The 21,716-nt window shown below is 44.3% G+C and overlaps 1 protein-coding gene across 1 annotated transcript; it reads left to right on the top strand.

The window, feature by feature from the left end:
* Nucleotides 1-1,503: 1,503 nt before the first annotated feature.
* Nucleotides 1,504-18,139, top strand: tmem63a (transmembrane protein 63A). The gene is made up of 23 exons (XM_036975895.1): nt 1,504-1,635; nt 2,153-2,310; nt 2,457-2,536; nt 2,731-2,809; nt 2,886-2,923; nt 3,021-3,163; nt 3,742-3,793; nt 3,923-4,031; nt 4,129-4,199; nt 4,462-4,542; nt 4,973-5,096; nt 10,125-10,258; nt 10,527-10,682; nt 10,894-11,047; nt 12,042-12,148; nt 12,706-12,792; nt 12,922-12,987; nt 14,333-14,495; nt 14,697-14,802; nt 14,894-15,061; nt 15,224-15,339; nt 15,450-15,497; nt 16,094-18,139. The coding sequence occupies exons 2-23, from the start codon at nt 2,161-2,163 to the stop codon at nt 16,241-16,243; spliced, it is 2,382 nt and encodes a 793-aa protein (XP_036831790.1). The 5' UTR covers nt 1,504-1,635; nt 2,153-2,160; the 3' UTR covers nt 16,244-18,139.
* The last annotated feature ends 3,577 nt before the right edge of the window (nt 18,140-21,716 follow it).

Genomic DNA, 21,716 nt, shown 5'->3' with positions numbered 1-21,716 from the left:
GAACAAGATCCTGTTGTTGATCTAACATTGGTAGAGAAAATAAAAGATTGGTCAGAAGTCAGTGATATAGGGAAACTGGTTGACAATTACATTGATAAAGGCTTTTATGCATTTTTACCACTTTTTACAGATGGATCCAAGGACCTAGATAGTTGGCGCACAGGAGCAGGTGGTTACGTTCCTGATTTTGATTTGCAGATATATAGAAGACTAACAGATGAACTGTCAGTATACTCAGTTGAACTGTTGGCAATAGTAGTTGCCCTCCAGTGGGTGGAGGACGTACAACCTGTCAGAATTATAGTGTGTCTCAAAGAAGTCTAAGAAACTGGACATTATTGTGGCTGCGGCAGAAAAGTTTTTAGGACCTAAGAATTTGACATCTGATTTTCAAGGGGTACTGGCACCGGGTTCCCCTTGAGACTGTGTAGGGATCAGATCTGTTGTATTTTTTTAACAGAAACACTTTTGTTTTATTTTTTGGTAGTTTGTTCAGTTTTTTTAGGGGGTATCCTGTTTCCATCCCGCATAGTAGGTGGCGGGATGTACATTCAATTGTGCGATCCCCAATATACCATAGAAAAAGGAGTGATTATTGCAGTAGCGGTAAATGTGGATGTGGAGCAATTGCAGTTAAATTCCTGGTGTTTGTGACACCGGATGTTTTGTGTGACTTAGACCAGGTGGGGAGTGTGGTGAAACACAAGAGTCATTGTCAGTTTTTTTTGTGAGTTTTGAGTCTCTACCGAACATATATACACATATATATATATATATATCCTAACATTTGAGTCATGTTAGGATATATCAGTTTTCCAGTTAGAGATTTTGTGCAGAATCCACTGAGCTGTTTCAGGTGTTACATTTATGGTCACGTTTCAGCAGTGTGTAGGAGGGAGATTCCAAGATGTGGGAAGTGTGCAGGATTGTGTAGTTTTGGTGCATTAAGTTGTCTGTGTAAACTGTAGGGGTGCTCATGTTTCTGGGGATTGGAAGGGGTTCAATGTGAGAGAGGCAATTTGAAGTGGCCAGAGTCAGAGTAGTGCAGAAGGTGTCATATGCAGTGAAGAAAGTAGTGGGGGATGAGTCAAGGGATCCTGAGTGGATCCCAGTGAGTAGTAAATGTGTGCCAGCACCGAGGGATAGGGCAACGAATGATTTATGCTTCAGTAAGGTTGGCTTCTTAGCGTTCATAGCAATGGTTATCAACTGTAACGTAAATCACAGAAAATCGAGGTTGTAGTGGCAGCTGCAGAGAAGTTTTAGGGTATACAAGATTTGACTTCAGAAGAGTTACAGGATGTGTTGAGGGGTGCTGTCCCATTCTCCCAGGCCGTTGGCATGGTGCAGGAGCAGATTGGTTTAAAGTAGTGGAATAGGGTAGTGGGTTTTTACTTAGTGTAGGTGGTGGTGTCTTGGAACAGGACGAATGAGGATGATTTAATGTAAGTAGGCCATGACTGGGCTCACACTCCAGTACAGTAGGAGGCGGCGTAGGCATTTAAAAGTTCGAATCGATCCGCCAACCAAATCCTAAAGAAGAAGGTCCAGTGACCACAACCTTGTTGTTCCTATCTGTGTTATTACCGCTAAAAGTTTTGTCCCCGTAATTTCGGGTATCAGAGGCTGTCCCAGGTATGTATGTCTTCAGAAGTCTTGCCAAATCAGGTTGATGCAATTTAAATCGTGTTGTAACATTTGGAGACGAGACAAAAACCATGAAATGCGGAAGTTAATGTTGCCACTTGTTTTAGCAACCACTAGACTATATTCACTAGTTTAGCTTGCGTTTTAGGGATTTGTCAACTTTTCGCTGTCTCAAACTATTTTTATCATGTGTTTATGTCTAAGTTATAACAGGGAAGTAATTGCAATGTATAGCTAGTTAGCTAACTACGTGCTAGCAAACATTACGTGAAGCTAACAGCTGTTCAGGGATTGACCCGCGTGACACACTGTCAATGAGATGAAATATACTTAACCTAATTTCGGAGATACAAAATATTGCTGTCACTGATAAAAATAAAAATAAATGTTGTATTTGTAATGTCATGCTCAGTCTCCAATACTTGTCTATCATTTCGTTGAACTGACACATTGTAACATGTAACATTGTGATACAATCTTGATATGAACAATGTTTTTTATTCAGCTGCTGTGATGTCCACTTGGTGGGGGCTGGTGAAAAATGGCAGTGCACATCATGTGGACAATAGCAGTTGTTTCAGCTCCACAGAAAGCACCGTCCTCAAGGGAAACAACTTTGGAGGGGTGCCTGTTGTACTGCTGCTGGACTTCAGCTTCTTCTTGGTGTGTGTGTGTGTTGCATTAACTGACACTCATACTGAAACTCATATGACCACATAAGGGTGATTCCAAACCCTAATAGGATAGCGTTACACAACACATGCACACAAATCAAGCCATTTCCTCATTCTGTTGTGTACTTGTCTCAGGCGTTGCTGATCCTCTTCTCCGTCATCAGGAGGAAGCTGTGGGACTATGGCCGCCTGGCGCTGATCTCTGACAGGGAAGGGTCCGTTATGACATCAAACAGTATAATTTCCGGTTGAAACCTGAGAAAAACAATATAAACACACCTACCTAAATTCTGCAGTGGGTGTTACTGCCTGCCAATAGTTGAATTAATTGTCTATAGAGATGTGTCCTATTGACCCCGACCCGCCTGCCCTGTCCCAATGATGATGACCGTAGCCGTCTGTGTTTCAGGTTCAGTGAGACATCACACCGCCGCTATGGGAGAATGTCGTCCTGTGTGTCCAACGTGGAGGAGCCGGAGCACGAATTGGTGAGGGAGATGTTGTAATCATCACCATCATCAACTCCATCTAATAGTCATCTTTATCTTTCTTTTTCCTCTCTAGGGATGCTGCTCCTGGCTCCCCTACATCATCAGAATGGAGTGAGTATTCTTGCTCTCTCTCTTTCTGTGGGTGGGCGGGGCAGTCATTGTTTTCGTATGTTGAGGTTGCACCCTCAATTTGTGTTTCTTTTTCCAGTGAGGAGATGGTGAAGGCGCGTTGTGGGATCGACGCTGTCCACTACCTGTCCTTCCAGCGTCACCTGATCACCCTCCTGGTGCTGGTTACCATCATCTCCGTGACTGTCATCTTGCCTGTCAACCTGTCTGGTAACCTGCTAGGTGGGTGTGACACACCATGTCAACACAACGCTAGTATAATGCAAACACCACCATGTCAACACAACATTGTTACAAAACTCTCAATATTACTGTATAAGAACCTTACTGTATTACACTCTCACAATGCAATGTGAACCCAAACACAACACTGCCAGGCAGTGCTTCATTATAAATGTAACAACGACATTACTTACAACAACTCAAACTCAACTCAAACTACTCACACATAACAGATGTATAAACAGTGTTTAACATAACACTCTGCCATGCTAATCACTCTGTACACACAACATTGTTTCGTTGCTATGTCTCACTTTTGCCAGCGCGAGACCGAGAGTATAAACATCCTCTTTTGTACGACATTACCTACCACCGATGTGTGGCAGTGAAAGTTAATCTCTTTCAATACAATGGTGTTACTTACCACTGACTGAAGCATAACTATTGCAGAGTTCTTTTACATTTACTCTTTCAACATTGTAATCAACAACAATATTGCTGTCAGTTCTCTTATCCTGCTATAATTAAATGTTTTAACAGTCTCAGGAAATTTAAGTGTGATATGTTATTTTTTTAAGGAAATGACCCGTACAACTTCGGAAGGACTACTGTGGGTAATCTTCAGAAGGAGTAAGTGTGTGTTCGTGCATGCATGTGTCTGTATGTATGTGTGGTTCTTTCATTGTATATAATATGAACTTCCATTATAATGGTTCCTTAATGCTTTAGGTAACCGTTTGTTTGTTATGATTTCCTCAGTAATAACCTGCTGTGGATACACACAGTGTTTGCAGTCATCTACCTGATCTTGACAGTGTTACTGCTTAGGCGACACACCTCCCAGATGAAGGGCATGGGCAGAGGGCTGGTCAGTTCCTCTGATCCATCTGTCACAAAACCAACAGTTCATCCCCTCACTAGTAGTTATTACTGATACTAATGAGTGTGCTTTGCTCCCCCCGTAGACCAGAAACACCCTGTTTGCGTCTTCCATCCCCAAAGAAGCCAGTGAAGAGGACATCAGGACCCACTTTACGTAAGTAGACTGGACCGCACCATTCTCCCAACATGGGGGGTCCACACTCACCCACTAACCCTGTCTTCTGAACATACACCCACATCTGTGGTGTCTTTGTCTTCACCATGGTAATAAAAGTGATTCAGTTTGACTAGTGATAACTTGCCTGAATGGGCAGACAATGGCTTACAAGGATGAACATTGGACATACATGTACCTGTATATATTTAGACCCTGTGCCTTATCCTCACCTCTATTCTCCCCCTTGCCTGTTCTGCAGTGAGGCCTACCCTACCTGCCGTGTGTGTGAAGTGCACTTGACATATGATGTGGCCCAGCTGATGCACCTGGACAAGGAAAGGTCGGTGCTTTGGCAAGCTGCCCTGGTAACGTCACGCAGCCCTGGTAACGCCACGCTGCCCTGGTAACGCCACGCTGCTCTGGTTATGTTACGCTGCCCTGGTAACGTCAAACTGCCACGGTAACGTCACGCTGCCCTGGTAACGTCACGCTGCCATGCTGCCCTGGTAACGTCACGATAGCCAAGTAACGTCACGCTGCCAAGCTGCCCTGGTAATGTCACGCTGCCAAGTTGCCCTGGTAACTATCGTGAAGATAGCCAAGTAATGTCACGTTGCCCTAGTAACGTCAAGCTGCCACGGTAACGCCACGCTAAAGAGCGTGTAGTTCTTTCTGATTTGACATGTAGTCAGATATAGCAGTCTGGATTGACTGACTGATCCTTCCCTACCTTTCGTTTACACTAAATCCTGTTGTTTTCTGTCTCTCAGGAAGCGAGCAGAGAAGAACCTGCACTACTACGAGCGGGTACTTCAGCGAGGGGGCCAGAGGGAGGTGATCAACCCCCGTCTATGTGGTCACCTCTGCTGCTGCCGCACCCGCAACTGTCAGGAGGTGAGAGGGACAATACCAAGAGAAAGCCAGGAGAGGGGTTGCGGGATCTGGGCTGTGTTAGGAGCAGTGAGATTCGGTCGGTGTATCCAGATGGGTGTTTCAGTCTGATGGGGCTTGTAGTGAGTGACTGTGGAGCAACGTGTCAGGCATTTCACACAGATGATACTCTCTCTGTTCTTCCTAAGGTACTATTTTTGAATGTTTGTATGTTTTCTTGCCTGTAATGTGATATTATGCTTTGTCCAGGTGAGTGATACAGAATGTGTACAGTGCCTTGCGAAAGTATTCGGCCCCCTTGAACTTTGCGACCTTTTGCCACATTTCAGGCTTCAAACATAAAGATATAAAACTGTATTTTTTTGTGAAGAATCAACAACAAGTGGGACACAATCATGAAGTGGAACGACATTTATTGGATATTTCAAACTTTTTTAACAAATCAAAAACTGAAAAATTGGGCGTGCAAAATTATTCAGCCCCCTTAAGTTAATACTTTGTAGCGCCACCTTTTGCTGCGATTACAGCTCTAAGTCGCTTGGGGTATGTCTCTATCAGTTTTGCACATCGAGAGACTGAATTTTTTTCCCATTCCTCCTTGCAAAACAGCTCGAGCTCAGTGAGGTTGGATGGAGAGCATTTGTGAACAGCAGTTTTCAGTTCTTTCCACAGATTCTCGATTGGATTCAGGTCTGGACTTTGACTTGGCCATTCTAACACCTGGATATGTTTATTTTTGAACCATTCCATTGTAGATTTTGCTTTATGTTTTGGATCATTGTCTTGTTGGAAGACAAATCTCCGTCCCAGTCTCAGGTCTTTTGCAGACTCCATCAGGTTTTCTTCCAGAATGGTCCTGTATTTGGCTCCATCCATCTTCCCATCAATTTTAACCATCTTCCCTGTCCCTGCTGAAGAAAAGCAGGCCCAACCCATGATGCTGCCACCACCATGTTTGACAGTGGGGATGGTGTGTTCAGGGTGATCAGCTGTGTTGCTTTTACGCCAAACATAACGTTTTGCATTGTTGCCAAAAAGTTCAATTTTGGTTTCATCTGACCAGAGCACCTTCTTCCACATGTTTGGTGTGTCTCCCAGGTGGCTTGTGGCAAACTTTAAACTACACTTTTTATGGATATCTTTAAGAAATGGCTTTCTTCTTGCCACTCCAGATTTGTGCAATAAACGACTGATTGTTGTCCTATGGACAGAGTCTCCCACCTCAGCTGTAGATCTCTGCAGTTCATCCAGAGTGATCATGGGCCTCTTGGCTGCATCTCTGATCAGTCTTCTCCTTGTATGAGCTGAAAGTTTAGAGGGACGGCCAGGTCTTGGTAGATTTGCAGTGGTCTGATACTCCTTCCATTTCAATATTATCGCTTGCACAGTGCTCCTTGGGATGTTTAAAGCTTGGGAAATATTTTTGTATCCAAATCCAGCTTAAAACTTCTTCACAACAGTATCTCGGACCTGCCTGGTGTGTTCCTTGTTCTTCATGATGCTCTCTGCGCTTTTAACGGACCTCTGAGACTATCACAGTGCAGGTGCATTTATACGGAGACTTGATTACACACAGGTGGATTGTATTTATCATCATTAGTCATTTAGGTCAACATTGGATCATTCAGAGATCCTCACTGAACTTCTGGAGAGCGTTTGCTGCACTGAAAGTAAAGGGGCTGAATAATTTTGCACAGCCAATTTTTCAGTTTTGATTTGTTAAAAAAGTTTGAAATATCCAATAAATGTCGTTCCACTTCATGATTGTGTCCCACTTGTTGTTGATTCTTCACAAAAAAATACAGTTTTATATCTTTATGTTTGAAGCCTGAAATGTGGCAAAAGGTCGCAAAGTTCAAGGGGGCCGAATACTTTCGCAAGGCACTGTATATACACTGCTCAAAAAAAGAAAGGGAACACTTAAACAACACAATGTAACTCCAAGTCAATCACACTTCTGTGAAGTCAAACTGTCCACTTAGGAAGCAACACTGATTGACAATCAATTTCACATGCTGTTGTGCAAATGGAATAGACAACAGGTGGAAATTATAGGCAATTAGCAAGACACCCCCAATAAAGGAGTGGTTCTGCAGGTGGTGACTACAAACCACTTCTCGGTTCCTATGCTTCCTGGCTGATGTTTTGGTCACTTTTGAATGCTGGCGGTGCTTTCACTCTAGTGGTAGCATGAGACGGAGTCTACAACCCACACAAGTGGCTCAGGTAGTGCAGCTCATCCAGGATGGCACATCAATGTGAGCTGTGGCAAGAAGGTTTGCTGTGTCTGTCAGCGTAGTGTCCAGAACATGGAGGCGCTACCAGGAGACAGGCCAGTACATCAGGAGACGTGGAGGAGGAGCACTGCCAGAGCCCTGCAAAATGACCTCCAGCAGGCCACAAATGTGCATGTGTCTGCTCAAACGGTCAGAAACAGACTCCATGAGGGTGGTATGAGGGCCCGACGTCCACAGGTGGGGGTTGTGTTTATACAGCCCAACACCGTGCAGGACGTTTGGCCTTTGCCAGAGAACACCAAGATTGGCAAATTCGCCGCTGGTGCCCTGTGCTCTTCACAGATGAAAGCAGGTTCACACTGAGCACATGTGACAGTCTGGAGACGCCGTGGAGAATGTTTTGCTGCCTGCAACATACCGGTGGCATGACCGGTTTGGCGGTGGGTCAGTCATGGTGTGGGGTGGCTTTTCTTTGTGGGGCTGCTTTGTGGGGCCTCCATGTGCTCACCAGAGGTAGCCTGACTGCCATTAGGTACCGAGATGAGATCTTCAGACCCCTTGTGAGACCATATGCTGGTGCGGTTGGCCCTGGGTTCCTCCTAATGCAAGACAATGCTAGACCTCATGTGGCTGGAGTGTGTCAGCAGTTCCTGCAAGAGGAAGGCATTGATGCTATGGACTGGCCCGCCCGTTCCCCAGACCTGAATCCAATTGAGCACATCTGGGACATCATGTCTCGCTCCATCCACCAACGCCACGTTGGACCACAGACTGTCCAGGAGTTGGCGGATGCTTTTGTCCAGGTCTGGGAGGAGATCCCTCAGGAGACCATCCGCCACCTCATCAGGAGCATGCCCAGGCGTTGTAGGGAGGTCATACAGGCACGTGGAGGCCACACACACTACTGAGCCTCATTTGGACTTGTTTTAAGGACATTACATCAAAGTTGGATCAGCCTGTAGTGTGGTTTTCCAATTTAATTTTGAGTGTGACTCCAAATCCAGACCTCCATGGGTTGATAAATTTGATTTCCATTGATCATTTTTGTGTGATTTTGTTGTCAGCACATTCAACTATGTAAAGAAAAAAGTATTGAATAAAAATATTTCATTCATTCAGATCTAGGATGTGTTATTTTAGTGTTCTCTTTATTTTTTTGAGCAGTGTATATACAGTGGGGCAAAAAAGTATTTAGTCAGCCACCAATTGTGCAAGTTCTCCCACTTAAAAAGATGAGAGGCCTGTAATTTTCATCATAGGTACACTTCAACTATGACAGACAAAATGAGAAAGAAAATCCAGAAAATCACATTGTAGGTTTTTTAATGAATTTATTTGCAAATTATGGTGGAAAATAAGTATTTGGTCACCTACAAACAAGCAAGATTTCTGGCTCTCACAGACCTGTAACTTCTTCTTTAAGAGGCTCCTCTGTCCTCCACTCGTTACCTGTATTAATGGCACCTGTTTGAACTTGTTATCAGTATAAAAGACACCTGTCCACAACCTCAAACGGTCACACTCCAAACTCCACTATGGCCAAGACCAAAGAGCTGTCAAAGGACACCAGAAACAAAATTGTAGACCTGCACCAGGCTGGGAAGACAGAATCTTCAATAGGTAAGCAGCTTGGTTTGAAGAAATCAACTGTGGGAGCAATTATTAGGAAATGGAAGACACACAAGACCACTGATAATCTCCCTCGATCTAGGGCTCCACGCAAGATCTCACCCCGTGGGGTCAAAATGATCACGAGCGGTGAGCAAAAATCCCAGAACCACACGGGGGACCTAGTGAATGACATGCAGAGAGCTGGGACCAAAGTAACAAAGCCTACCATCAGTAACACACTACGCCGCCAGGGACTCAAATCCTGCAATGCCAGACGTGTCCCCCTGCTTAAGCCAGTACATGTCCAGGCCCGTCTGAAGTTTGCTAGAGAGCATTTGGATGATCCAGAAGAAGATTGGGAGAATGTCATATGGTCAGATGAAACCAAAATATAAATGTTTGGTAAAAACTCAACTCGTCGTGTTTGGAGAAAAATAATTGCATCCAAAGAACACCATACCTACTGTGAAGCATGGGGGTGGAAACATCATGCTTTTGGGCTGTTTTTCTGCAAAGGGACCAGGACGACTGATCTGTGTAAAGGAAAGAATGAATGGGGCCATGTATCGTGAGATTTTGAGTGAAAACCTCCTTCCATCAGCAAGGGCATTGAAGATGAAACGTGGCTGGGTCTTTCAGCATGACAATGATCCCAAAAACACCACCTGGGCAACGAAGGAGTGGCTTCGTAAGAAGCATTTCAAGGTCCTGGAGTGGCCTAGCCAGTCTCCAGATCTCAACCCCATAGAAAATCTTTGGAGGGAGTTGAAAGTCTGTGTTGCCCAGCAACAGCCCCAAAACATCACTGCTCTAGAGGAGATCTGCATGGAGGAATGGGCCAAAATACCAGCAACAGTGTGTGAAAACCTTGTGAAGACTTACAGAAAACGTTTGACCTCTGTCATTGCCAACAAAGGGTATATAACAAAGTATTGAGAGAAACTTTTGTTATTGACCAAATACTTATTTTCTACCATAATTTGCAAATAAATTCATTAAAAATCCTACAATGTGATTTTCTGGATTTTTTTTTTCTCATTTTGTCTGTCATGTTGAAGTGTACCTGTGATGACAATTACAGGCCTCTCATCTTTTTAAGTGGGAGAACATGCACAATTGGTGGCTGACTAAATACTTTTTTGCCCCACTGTATGTTATGTATGTATGTTTTCTGTGGCTCTAGGTAGATGCCATAGAGTACTTCCGTGGTCAAGCGGCAGGTCTGTTGGAGGAGGTGAGGACGCAGAGAGAGCTTGTGCCACAGCACCCTCTAGGGATGGTCTTCGTCACTCTGCAGTCTGAGGCAATGGCCACATAGTGAGTTTCTCATCTCTGGGGCTGGTGAGGGGCTAAGTGTCATATTGATGATAATGATAGAAATGATTCTCCAACCTTAGATTGCGTCTCTCACCATCCCCAGCTCTAGAGAGCTTCAGGGAGTGCAGGCTTTTGTTCTGACCCAACAGGAAAATTAACATGGAATTGATGACTGTACCATCATTAGTGGAAACAATATTAGTTGATGTATCCACTTTCTTGGGTTATGTAAACATGATGATTGACAGCTGTCACTCACTCCCCTCAGCATTCTGAAGGACTTCAACGCCCTGGACTGTGGAAATGGGGACAGTGCAGTGAGGTGTGGGTGTGGCCGAGAGCCCCAACCTTCGTCTTGTAGCGCGACTCTGAAAGTGAGGAACTGGAGGGTTGACTATGCCCCTCATCCCAGAAATGTGTATTGGTGAGTCCCCCTATAACCTAACCTACAGTGTGCTGTTTGATAACAATGGTACAGTATATTCTATCATGTTGAAAATAACCTCTCTTCCTGTTTTTCTGCTCTGTTTTCTCCTCTCTCTCCTCCATACCTCTCTCTCCTCCCTCCATACCTCTCTCTCCTCCCTCTATACCTCTCTTTCTCCTCCCTCCATACCTCTCTCTCTCTGTCCCAGGGACAACCTTTCAGTGCAGGGCTTCCGCTGGTGGGTCCGATGCCTGCTGCTCAACTTCTTCCTCTTCTTCCTCCTCACCTTCCTCACCACTCCCTCCATCATCATCAGCACCATGGACAAGTTCAACGTCACCAAGCCCATCTACTACCTCAACGTGAGTCACTATCTACTAGAATAAAATAGAATATACTGTAACTGTATTTGGTTGGTTGGTGAGGTGAGAGGAATGCTGGTGTGGCGAGGCCAGAGGAATGCTGGTGTGGCGAGGTGAGAGGAATGCTGGTGTGGCGAGGCCAGAGGAATGCTAGTGTTGGGAGGCCAGAGGAATGCTGGTGTGGCGAGGTGAGAGGAATGCTGGTGTGGCGAGGTGAGAGGAATGCTGGTGTGGCGAGGTGAGAGGAATGCTGGTGTGGCGAGAGCAGAGGAATGCTGGTGTGGCGAGGCCAGAGGAATGCTGGTGTGGCGAGGCCAGAGGAATGCTGGTGTGGCGAGGTGAGAGGAATGCTGGTGTGGCGAGAGCAGAGGAATGCTGGTGTGGCGAGAGCAGAGGAATGCTGGTGTGGCAAGGCCAGAGGAATGCTGGTGTGGCGAGGCCAGAGGAATGCTGGTGTGGCGAGGCCAGAGGAATGCTGGTGTGGCGAGGCCAGAGGAATGCTGGTGTGGCGAGGCCAGAGGAATGCTGGTGTGGCGAGGCCAGAGGAATGCTGGTGTGGCGAGGCCAGAGGAATGCTGGTGTGGCGAGGCCAGAGGAATGCTGGTGTGGCGAGGCCAGAGGAATGCTGGTGTGGCTAGGCCAGAGGAATGCTGGTGTGGCGAGGCCAGAGGAATGCTGGTGCTCATTTAACCTTTATTTAACTAGGCAAGTCCGTTAAGAACTAGTTCTTATTTTACAATGACTGCCTACCTCAGCCAAATCCTCCCCTAACCCGGAAGAAGCTAGGCCAATTGTGCGCTGCACTAATGGACTCCCGATCAAGGCCGGTTGTGATACAGCCCGGGATCGAACCAGGGTCTGTAGTGACACCTCTAGCATTGAGAAGCCGCTGTGCCACTTGGGAGCCATTTGCTGTGTATTCAATTAGTGTTGATTTGTATGCAACAGTGTAATGTATTGTTTGTTTGTTTGTTTGTATGTGTGTGTGAGACAGAGTGCTGTGGTCAGTCAGTTTTTCCCCACTCTGCTTCTGTGGTCCTTCTCTGCCCTGCTGCCCACCATAGTGTACTACTCAACTCTGGGAGAGTGCCACTGGAACAGGTACACATACACAGTAACTTCACTGACATACTGTATCTGTACAAATACTTTAAAGTACTACTTAAGCCATTTTTTGGGTTATCTGTACTTTAATATTTGTATTTTTGGCAACTTTTACTTCACTACATTCCTAAGGAAAATGATGTACTTTTTACTCCTTACATTTTCTCTGACACCCAAAAGTACTCGTTACATTTTGAATGCTTAGCAGCACAGGAAAATGGTCTAATTCACATACTTATCAAGAGAACATCCCTGGTCATCCCTACTGCCTCTGATCTGGCAGACTCACTAAACACAAATGCCTTTTTTGTAAATTATCTTGAGTGTTGAACTATGCACCTGACCATCCATAAAATTGAAAAAAAAAACAAGAAAATCGTGTCGTCTGGTTTTCTTAATATAAGGAATTTTAAATGATTTATGTTTTTTCTTTTCATATTTAAGTAAAACCAAATACTTTTAGACTTTTACTCAAGTACTGGATGATTTTCACTTGAGTCATTTTCTTTTACGGTATCTTTACTTTTTCCACCACTGTTATCTATGTACTGTAGGTCCAGGGAGCAGTTGATTATGATGCACAAGCTGTACATCTTCCTCCTGTTCATGGTTCTGATCCTGCCCTCTCTTGGACTCACCAGGTAATTAATTACCCCGCCCTGATCACTTAATGATTAATCCAGATAATCAATGAAATATGAAATCATGTTTTTGTTTCTGTAATTGTACTACATTTATCTTATGGGATTGGCTCTCTTTTCTAACCACAGTCTGGCTGTGTTCTTCCGCTGGCTGTTTGACAAAGAGTTTCTGGCTGATGGGAAGCTAAGGTTTGAGTGAGTGATACACTTTTATCTATGCCTCTGACCTGCCTCTCTTTCTCTCCCAATAACTAGTTTCTCATTTACTGCGTCCCTGTATAGTAACTAGCATCTCATTTACTGCGTCCGTGTATAATAACTAGCATCTCATTTACTGCGTCCGTGTATAATAACTAGCATCCCTGTATAATAACTAGCATCTCATTTACTGTGTCCGTGTATAATAACTAGCATCTCATTTACTGTGTCCGTGTATAATAACTAGCATCTCATTTACTGTGTCCGTGTATAATAACTAGCATCTCATTTACTGTGTCCGTGTATAATAGCTAGCATCTCATTTACTGTGTCCGTGTATAATAAGTAGCATCTCATTTACTGTGTCCGTGTATAATAACTAGCATCTCATTTACTGTGTCCGTGTATAATAACTAGCATCTCATTTACTGTGTCCGTGTATAATAACTAGCATCTCATTTACTGTGTCCGTGTATAATAACTAGCATCTCATTTACTGTGTCCGTGTATAATAACTAGCATCTCATTTACTGTGTCCGTGTATAATAACTAGCATCTCATTTACTGTGTCCGTGTATAATAACTAGCATCTCATTTACTGTGTCCGTGTATAATAACTAGCATCTCATTTACTGTGTCCGTGTATAATAACTAGCATCTCATTTACTGTGTCCGTGTATAATAACTAGCATCTCATTTACTGTGTCCGTGTATAATAACTAGCATCTCATTTACTGTGTCCGTGTATAATAACTAGCATCTCATTTACTGTGTCCGTGTATAATAACTAGCATCTCATTTACTGTGTCCGTGTATAATAACTAGCATCTCATTTACTGTGTCCGTGTATAATAACTAGCATCTCATTTACTGTGTCCGTGTATAATAACTAGCATCTCATTTACTGTGTCCGTGTATAATAACTAGCATCTCATTTACTGTGTCCGTGTATAGTAACTAGCATCTCATTTACTGTGTCCGTGTATAATAACTAGCATCCCTGTATAATAACTAGCATCTCATTTACTGCGTCCGTGTATAATAACTAGCATCTCATTTACTGTGTCCATGTATAATAACTAGCATCTCATTTACTGTGTCCGTGTATAATAACTAGCATCCCTGTATAATAACTAGCATCTCATTTACTGTGTCCGTGTATAATAACTAGCATCTCATTTACTGTGTCCATGTATAATAACTAGCATCTCATTTACTGTGTCCGTGTATAATAACTAGCATCTCATTTACTGTGTCCCTGTATAATAACTAGCATCTCATTTATTGTGTCCATTTCTCTATCTCGTTCTGTTTCCCTTGCCTCATCTCCCCCCTCCTTCAGGTGTGTGTTCCTGCCTGACCAGGGGGCGTTCTTTGTGAATTATGTCATCACGGCGGGCCTGGTGGGCTCTGGGATGGAGTTGCTGCGGTTGCCAGGGTTACTGCTCTACACCATCCGCATGGCGCTGGCTCGCTCCGCCGCAGAGAGGAAGTATGTCAAACAGGTGAGACTAAGACTCCGCCCCTGTATCAATCAGGGCTCAACGTTACAGGAAGTTCAGATTGAGATATACAGAACAGAAAATAGACAACAATCTGTCATCCATGGTTAGTATGGAATGATCAGCTCAATGTTGACCTTTTCTATCTACGTAGTCATGGATGAAGTTCAGATGATGTGTGATTTAACCTTGTCCTGTCTGCAGAACCAAGCGTATGAGTTTGAGTACGGAGCCATGTACGGGTGGACCCTGTGTGTGTTCACTGTCATCATGGCTTACAGCATCACCTGCCCTGTCATAGTGCCTTTCGGTGAGTGATGGGCAACACACACACACACACACACACACACACACTGCTGAACTTGACCTAAAGTTACATTCCCTCTCCTCCGTGTGTCCAGGTCTGCTGTACCTGATGCTGAAGCATCTAGTGGACAAACACAACCTGTACTTTGCCTACTTGCCCGGCCGCCTGGACAGGCAGGTGCACCTGGGAGCTGTCAATCAAGCCCTGGCTGCACCCATCATCTGCCTCATCTGGCTCTATTTCTTCTCCGTCCTCCGGACAGGTAACGCACACGCCTGGATGTTTACTGGAGCTCTCATACATAGGAGGCTTACTTATGTCCCTTCTTCTTCTTCTAACTTGGCTGTTTCCCTGGAGTTACCTGCTCGAGTTAAAGCACAATTTTTAACGTATCCTCACACTTCTGTATGTGTTTTTGGGTCAGGGTTCATGGCAGACACATCTCTCTTCACTCTGGTGGTCCTGTGTGTAACTGTCTGCATCTGCATCAGCTACACCTGCTTCGGACACTTCAAGTACCTCAGCCCTCACAACTACAAGGTGTGGTGTTCGTGTGGTGTTCGTGTGGTGTTCGTGTGGTGTTCGTGTGGTGTTCGTGTGGTGTTCGTGTGTTAGTGTTTAGACACTAACAGTCTCTGTTCTGCCTGCAGTTGAAGGAGGATGAGGATGCCTTGGATGGATTGGCGGACAGCAACATGGTCAGTAACAGGTTTATTCCTTCACCATGAATTTATAGACGGAAGTTCAAATCTGTTTGGAAGGGGCGAAGCAATATGGTGGTACCCATCCCAGTTCTTTCACAAAAATGAGGACATGAATCGTAGAAACAATGCCAACTTAAGAGTTTCAGAACATATCGTATATTATTTCTGTCTCTCAATCTAGGCGGCAGATAGCTTAGCGGTTAAGAGTGTTTGGCCAGTATCTGAAAGGTTGCTGGTTCGAATCATTGAGCCGGCAAGGTGTGAAAAATCTGCCGCTCTGCCCTTGAGCAAGGCAGTTAACCCCCAACAACTGCTTCCCCTGTGGCGATGACATTGATTTAAGGCAGCCACACAAACATCTGATTCAGAGGGGTTGGGTTAAATGTGGAAGACACATTTTGGTTGAATTAATTCAGTTGTGCAACTGACTAGGTATCCCTTTCACCCTCTCCCTTCTGCACATGTACAGTACCATAGTTTGGATGTTTTCACTATCGTTCTGCAATGTAGAAAATTGTAAAAATAAAGAAACCCTGGAATGAGTAGGTGTGTCCAAACATTTGACTGGTACTGTCTCTCTGTGTCCACAGGTCTACCTTCCAAGGGTGCTTAGAACCGAGTCCCCTGAGTCCCCCGCCACATCACCAGATGGGTGTAAAACCCCCCAGTCATATGGGACGACAGACAGCAGCCCATCCTGTCAGAGCCCAGTAGATGATGAACTGTTGATGAACCCCTGAACTTAAAATATCTTCCCCTTCTTTTTGATTCCTGGAGGCATCCAGTCTCAGAACTGAGGTGATGGTATAGGGGAGTTTATCCCCAAATCTATTGCTGTACCATCCAACACAGGCCCTTCAAATACCCCTAAAATGCATCCTTTCTCTCTCCTTTCATCAAGCTTAGCATGTGTCTGATATCAATAGATTGGTCCAAGTAGAGCCTTTGCTTTCACTTATTCAATAGTGCTCCATCAGTGATTCTTTCCAGGAGGGGAGGAGAGAATAAATTGTTACAGGCCTCCTGAGACAACTCTGCCAAGGCTCCACTGAGAGCTGGCAGCCACTCAGGAGCCAAGCCTTCTGTCAGAAATGCCCAAATCTGACCCTTTTCCTAAGACCTTCCTATGAGGACTGCCTTGGCTAAAGACTATTCAGCACCAATACAGTTTTTTTTTGTTAACCAAAATTGCTTTTATAGCATAATGTTGGGAAAAACTGCCATGCCATGCATTTCCACTGAGTTTGCGTTTTAATATCCAGGATGCCAGAATAGAAGGCATTTTGGTTCTCTGACCAACAGAGGGCACTCTTGTTGCATGGCAGTTAGTGTCCACCTTAAATTACTTGTACTGAACCAGGGCCTTTCAAATCTGGACCTCAAGGTCTGATGATACAAAAAGTATTTTTTACAAATAGTTTTTGTATTATTAGGCAAGGAACTTTTATTTCATTTTGACTGAATCATTTTAACAAATGTTTTATATTAAGCTGATATATTTAACATATTATAGATTTTTTTATTTTTTATTATCAGGATTTTGAACCATAACACAATCTGAACATGAATTGACATAACTATTGACGATGAATGAGAGTAGGCCTATTTATGTGAATATGAACAGCATGGAACTTCTCAGTGTTAAATATATTGCTTTAAAATGTTAAATGGTTGTTACATTATGAGAGTTTGTTGGTCATTATTAGTGTTTGAGATTTTGTGCCGAATAAGTTAATATGTAAGTAACTATTAAGTGTCCATAGCCATAGGGGGCACTGCATGACAGATTTTCTATTAGGATTTAGCAGTAGCTTCAACAGTGTCTTGTTACTACATGACTTTTTTTTCTTTGATCCCCTTGCATCCAGCCTTCTCTCTCACCAGGGTGCCTCAGTTTTCAAAAGGACATGTTTTTTAGTACAAGTGATTGGCCGATTAATGAAGTGCTAAGCCCGCCAGATATCTGGGTGGAGGCTTTTCACAGAGCAGAAAAATAGGGTTTTGTTATTAGATTAGGATCAGTGTAAATTCACCTTGTTTTGGGGGGGGGGGGTGAAGAATGGAAAATATCAGGAACAATAGCGGGCTGCAAAAGTGGTTCTTATTGGCTTACTTCAAATTGGTACGTCCTGATTTTGTAGTTTTACCACTGACACTTAATTCACTGTTAATTAGCTGTGACATACATACACACACAGAAGTACATAATATAGTTCAGTTCCGCCAAAAGCCTCTTAAACCAACAGAATAATCTGAAAAACAAACTTTAGTCCAGGGGTGATCTGGAGCGCTCAGCTCTGCAATCAATGGCTCTCAATCATGGACAAAGAGACAACGTAAAGCAGGGCGAGTTCACCATGTAATCACAGATTGTGTAACAGGCAACTCTAGAGACGTGGAAATAACTTTTGGCAGTATTAAGCTTTGACACCATTTCCTCACCCCTAGCACATGTACTGAACAAATGTGAATAACTACACACAAACATGCATACACCTTTACTTAGGGGGCCCTCAAGACATTTTACTGTTGGACGCTCAAGGAGCACATGGGTTATCAGGTTTGTTTGGTGGTGTTTGTTGCACAGAGATTTTCAGTTGCACAAGAATTAAAAACATTTTCCCTCGTTATGTTAAGGTTGTGTGTGTGTTGGTGAATGAGAAAGGGAGAGTGTGGGTGAGTGGGTAATAAATAGTAGATTTCATCAGAATGGATTACTGGTGTTAGCCTGTACCTCCTTGGAGTGTGGTTGGGTAATTGGATAGCTGAACACCCAGAAGGCAATTAAAGAGCCATTGAGACTACAGGCAATAATTTGCTTCAGCAACTCATAATAGCAAATGTGTTTAACTACCAGTGAGATCTCTATGCCTGTTTATGACACTCACACACGAGAAGAAACATGAGTTTTGGGACAGTGAGAGAGTTTGCGGGGGCTCTAATTGCTTGCAGGTCATCTTCAAGCTCTACGGATGAATTGGGAAAGAGATGTGTGTGAGAGTGGACGTCTGTTGTCTGGTGTGTGTCTTTCCCCCTTGGAGAGGTGTTATACTCTACTGGCTCTCAAGTCAAAATTAGACGTTCATCCATGTTTCTCAACGTCAAAGTGTTTAAGGTTCAGTTTAGGCATTAATTCCAAATTCTTAAGGTTACACATTAACTCTGAATGGTTCAGGTTTGGGATAGGCTTAAAACAAAAATATAAAAACCAACTTTCTATCGCTGGATTCACACTCGCATCCTCTGGAATCAGAGGCCGGCGCTTACACCCATCCACCATCACGGCCTACAACCAAAACCTACTTGAAGGTAACATCGCTCATTCTTGCCCTAGTGGCCAGTTTCCACCTCATCTCCTGACATTCTCAGACATGGATCGATGTCAGATACTGACTTGTATCACGGGTGACCTTGCTGGTTATGCTTGATATGTGTGTTTGTAGGTGCATGTTGTGTGTGTGTGTGTGATAGTCGGTATTGCTGGTGAGCAGAGAGGAAAGCATCAGTTGTTTGCCAGCTCAGTAGAGCAGAAGTAATCTGGAGTTAGGAGCAAAGGAGCCTGGGAACCTGCCTACTCCAGACCCAGCAGTCAAGAAGCAGTCCAAACATCACAGTGAGGACTAATCAGCGGTCAGACTGCAAACACAGTGCCTCGGTTCTGACACAGTAGGGTTTGGGCTGCAGCAGAAGGAGTGTGTGAAAGTGTGAATATGTCAATGTGAGAATATTTTTCAAAAGTTTTTCAATCAATTTAGCTGATCATACTGAAGTGGGATATGGACCAAAGCAGAGCCAAAAGACTCTTACACCCACACACAATCTCTTTGGTAATGAAGGAGAGGAAGCCATTGATTTAGAATATTGAGACACAGCCCATGTTGCTGTGTTTAATCTGTAGGTGTCGGGCAAGGCCGTATCATTCACCATGTAAAGGGGATCACAGAGCATTTGAGACTGGGCTACAGTCCTAGTCTGGATCAAGACATTTATCCACTGCTAATCCAGATTTACTGCTGCAAGGAGTGTGTACGCGAGTACGTGCAAGTGTGTGTACATTCGCACATGTGCTTATGTACTTGTGTGTGAGACAAACCCATCGAACCCAGGGCCCTCACCACATTCTTGGCATTGTGTATTTGTGCTTCATTACACCACAGACACTTCTTTAATAAGTAATCTCTCTCCCTCTTTCTCTTTTCTAGCTGTTTCTGTCTTCTCTCAGCTCAGGGCAAAGAACTTACCCATGGCCTATCGCAAGATAGTCTCTCGAGCCAGACGGCTTTCTTCCGCAATCTTTGAATGCTTCGTTGCCTATAGGCTTATGTTTCTCCAAGGTCGGGGACATGGGAGAGTAATTGCAAGATGGAGGGTTGGTGTGTGTTGAATGGGTATAAACCATGTTAGTTCCATGGGGGGATCACTCTTCCTTCATGTCACCGCAATGATCGATGGATCTGACCTCTGACCCTGTGAGTTTCTATCTAAACTTAGTTCCAACCAATCAGGCGATCGCGTGGCCCAATGCCAACCAATCAGATGCTACAGAGGCATCGTATTCTACACCCTTCCCACCTTTTGTCCCTCAGGATTAGTTCCTTGGCAACGCTGGTCGCCTGGGAGGTGAGGTTCCCAGAGGAGTGGGACCACAGCCCACCAACACCAAGTTCAGGGAGGTGGGGGCGATGTTTCATTTAGCAGACACTTTTATACAAAGAAACTTACAGAATTTGTTTCATGTAAGGTTGGCCTCGGGAATCAAACCTTCAATCCTGGCATTGCACGTGCCATGCTCTTCCAACTGAGCCATAGGGAGTTTTCGTTAGTGTGTTTGGGTATGACTGTGTGTGAGCACCTGCTCATTTGCATGTACAGTATGCAGAATGTGAAGCTGCACCTGTGTATATATTTGTGTAAGTTTGTGTGAGAGTGTGTGTGCACATGCACGACTGTTCTGTGGGGACAAAAGGAAAAGGAGAAGTCACCCCACTCGGTCTCTTTGTGTTCTCTGGCTGCGGTCGGGGCCAGGGGGAGGACAAGGAATGGGGTGAGGGAGGGGGCTGAAGTCTCCAGTCTCCACCGAGGCGGTAGCATGTGATTCCGGCCTGCCAGGTCCTTTTGTTCGGCAATTACACCAAACGCATAGATCCCTGGAAACGGTAATGTTCTGGTGGCCCGTGGAAGGCATGGGAACAGCGAGCCAGGAAAGAAGGGGAAGCGAATATAGAGCAGGATTTATGAGAACAGGGTTACCTACTTAGCTTAACAACTGCTTCAGAGTCAGTTCTGTTGCTCGGCTTGTGATGGTAAAGGTTAGGAGAGATGTAGGGAGGGCTGAGCCTAAATCAGTATTGAAAGAAAGAATCAAGTGATTTAAGGGGGCATGTTCAGCAGGAATGAGAAGATGGCGTTCTTGTTTTTAAGAGAGGGTGTTTCAATCTAATCTCTGCTATCAGGGGCATGTACCCCTGCTACCTAAGGGGGCCGCTGGTGTAGCACTGTTCCCACAGGGTTGCCAGATGTGTAGAACATTAACATTCAACAAGACAGAACAGTCTGAAGTTACAGTGCTGCAACATCCCACAGTGCTACAACTTCAAATTATTTGAGTGTCTATTTCCTCCCTCTGTCATCCATCCCACATTCTTCATGTTTCCTGCTACTCCTGCTACAAAAAGCTTCCCTGCAGACTTCCCTGCAGACTTCCCTGCTTTATCTCCATATGGTATCTCTCTCTTCTTCTTTATCCCCACTCTTCAACCCCTATCCCTCTCTTCCCATCTCCTCCCTAATACCTCTCTTCTTCCTTTCTGTTACATCCTCTCTGCTCTCTTTCCGGTCCCAAATGCACCTCATGAGATCTCAGACAGACTCAGGGGTGAGAGGATGAGAAGCTGTCTTGAGCTGGTAAGTTATGATGAGTTAGGGTCATAGTGCTCTAACTCATGAAGGCCCTCTCAGCTCCTGTGCTGCTGTTATGGCTTATGGATCTAAAGACATCTGTATAAGAAAGTGTACCTTTGGCATTGAGAATTCCCCATCTTCCATTATAAAGTTACGATATGGCAATCCAATAATATATATAAAATACGGGCTATATACACATACTTATTTATGTACATGACATGAATCTTATATAAGTACGTAAGTACACAGATCGAGGGACATGAACCCATTGATGCACGCACACACATAAACACACACAGTAACATTATT

This window comes from Oncorhynchus mykiss, chromosome 4 (genome assembly GCF_013265735.2).
Source record: "Oncorhynchus mykiss isolate Arlee chromosome 4, USDA_OmykA_1.1, whole genome shotgun sequence".
Taxonomy (NCBI): Eukaryota; Metazoa; Chordata; class Actinopteri; order Salmoniformes; family Salmonidae; genus Oncorhynchus; species Oncorhynchus mykiss.
The sequence above is the reverse complement of the archived record's forward strand: the minus strand, read 5'-3'. Positions and strand labels throughout refer to the sequence as shown.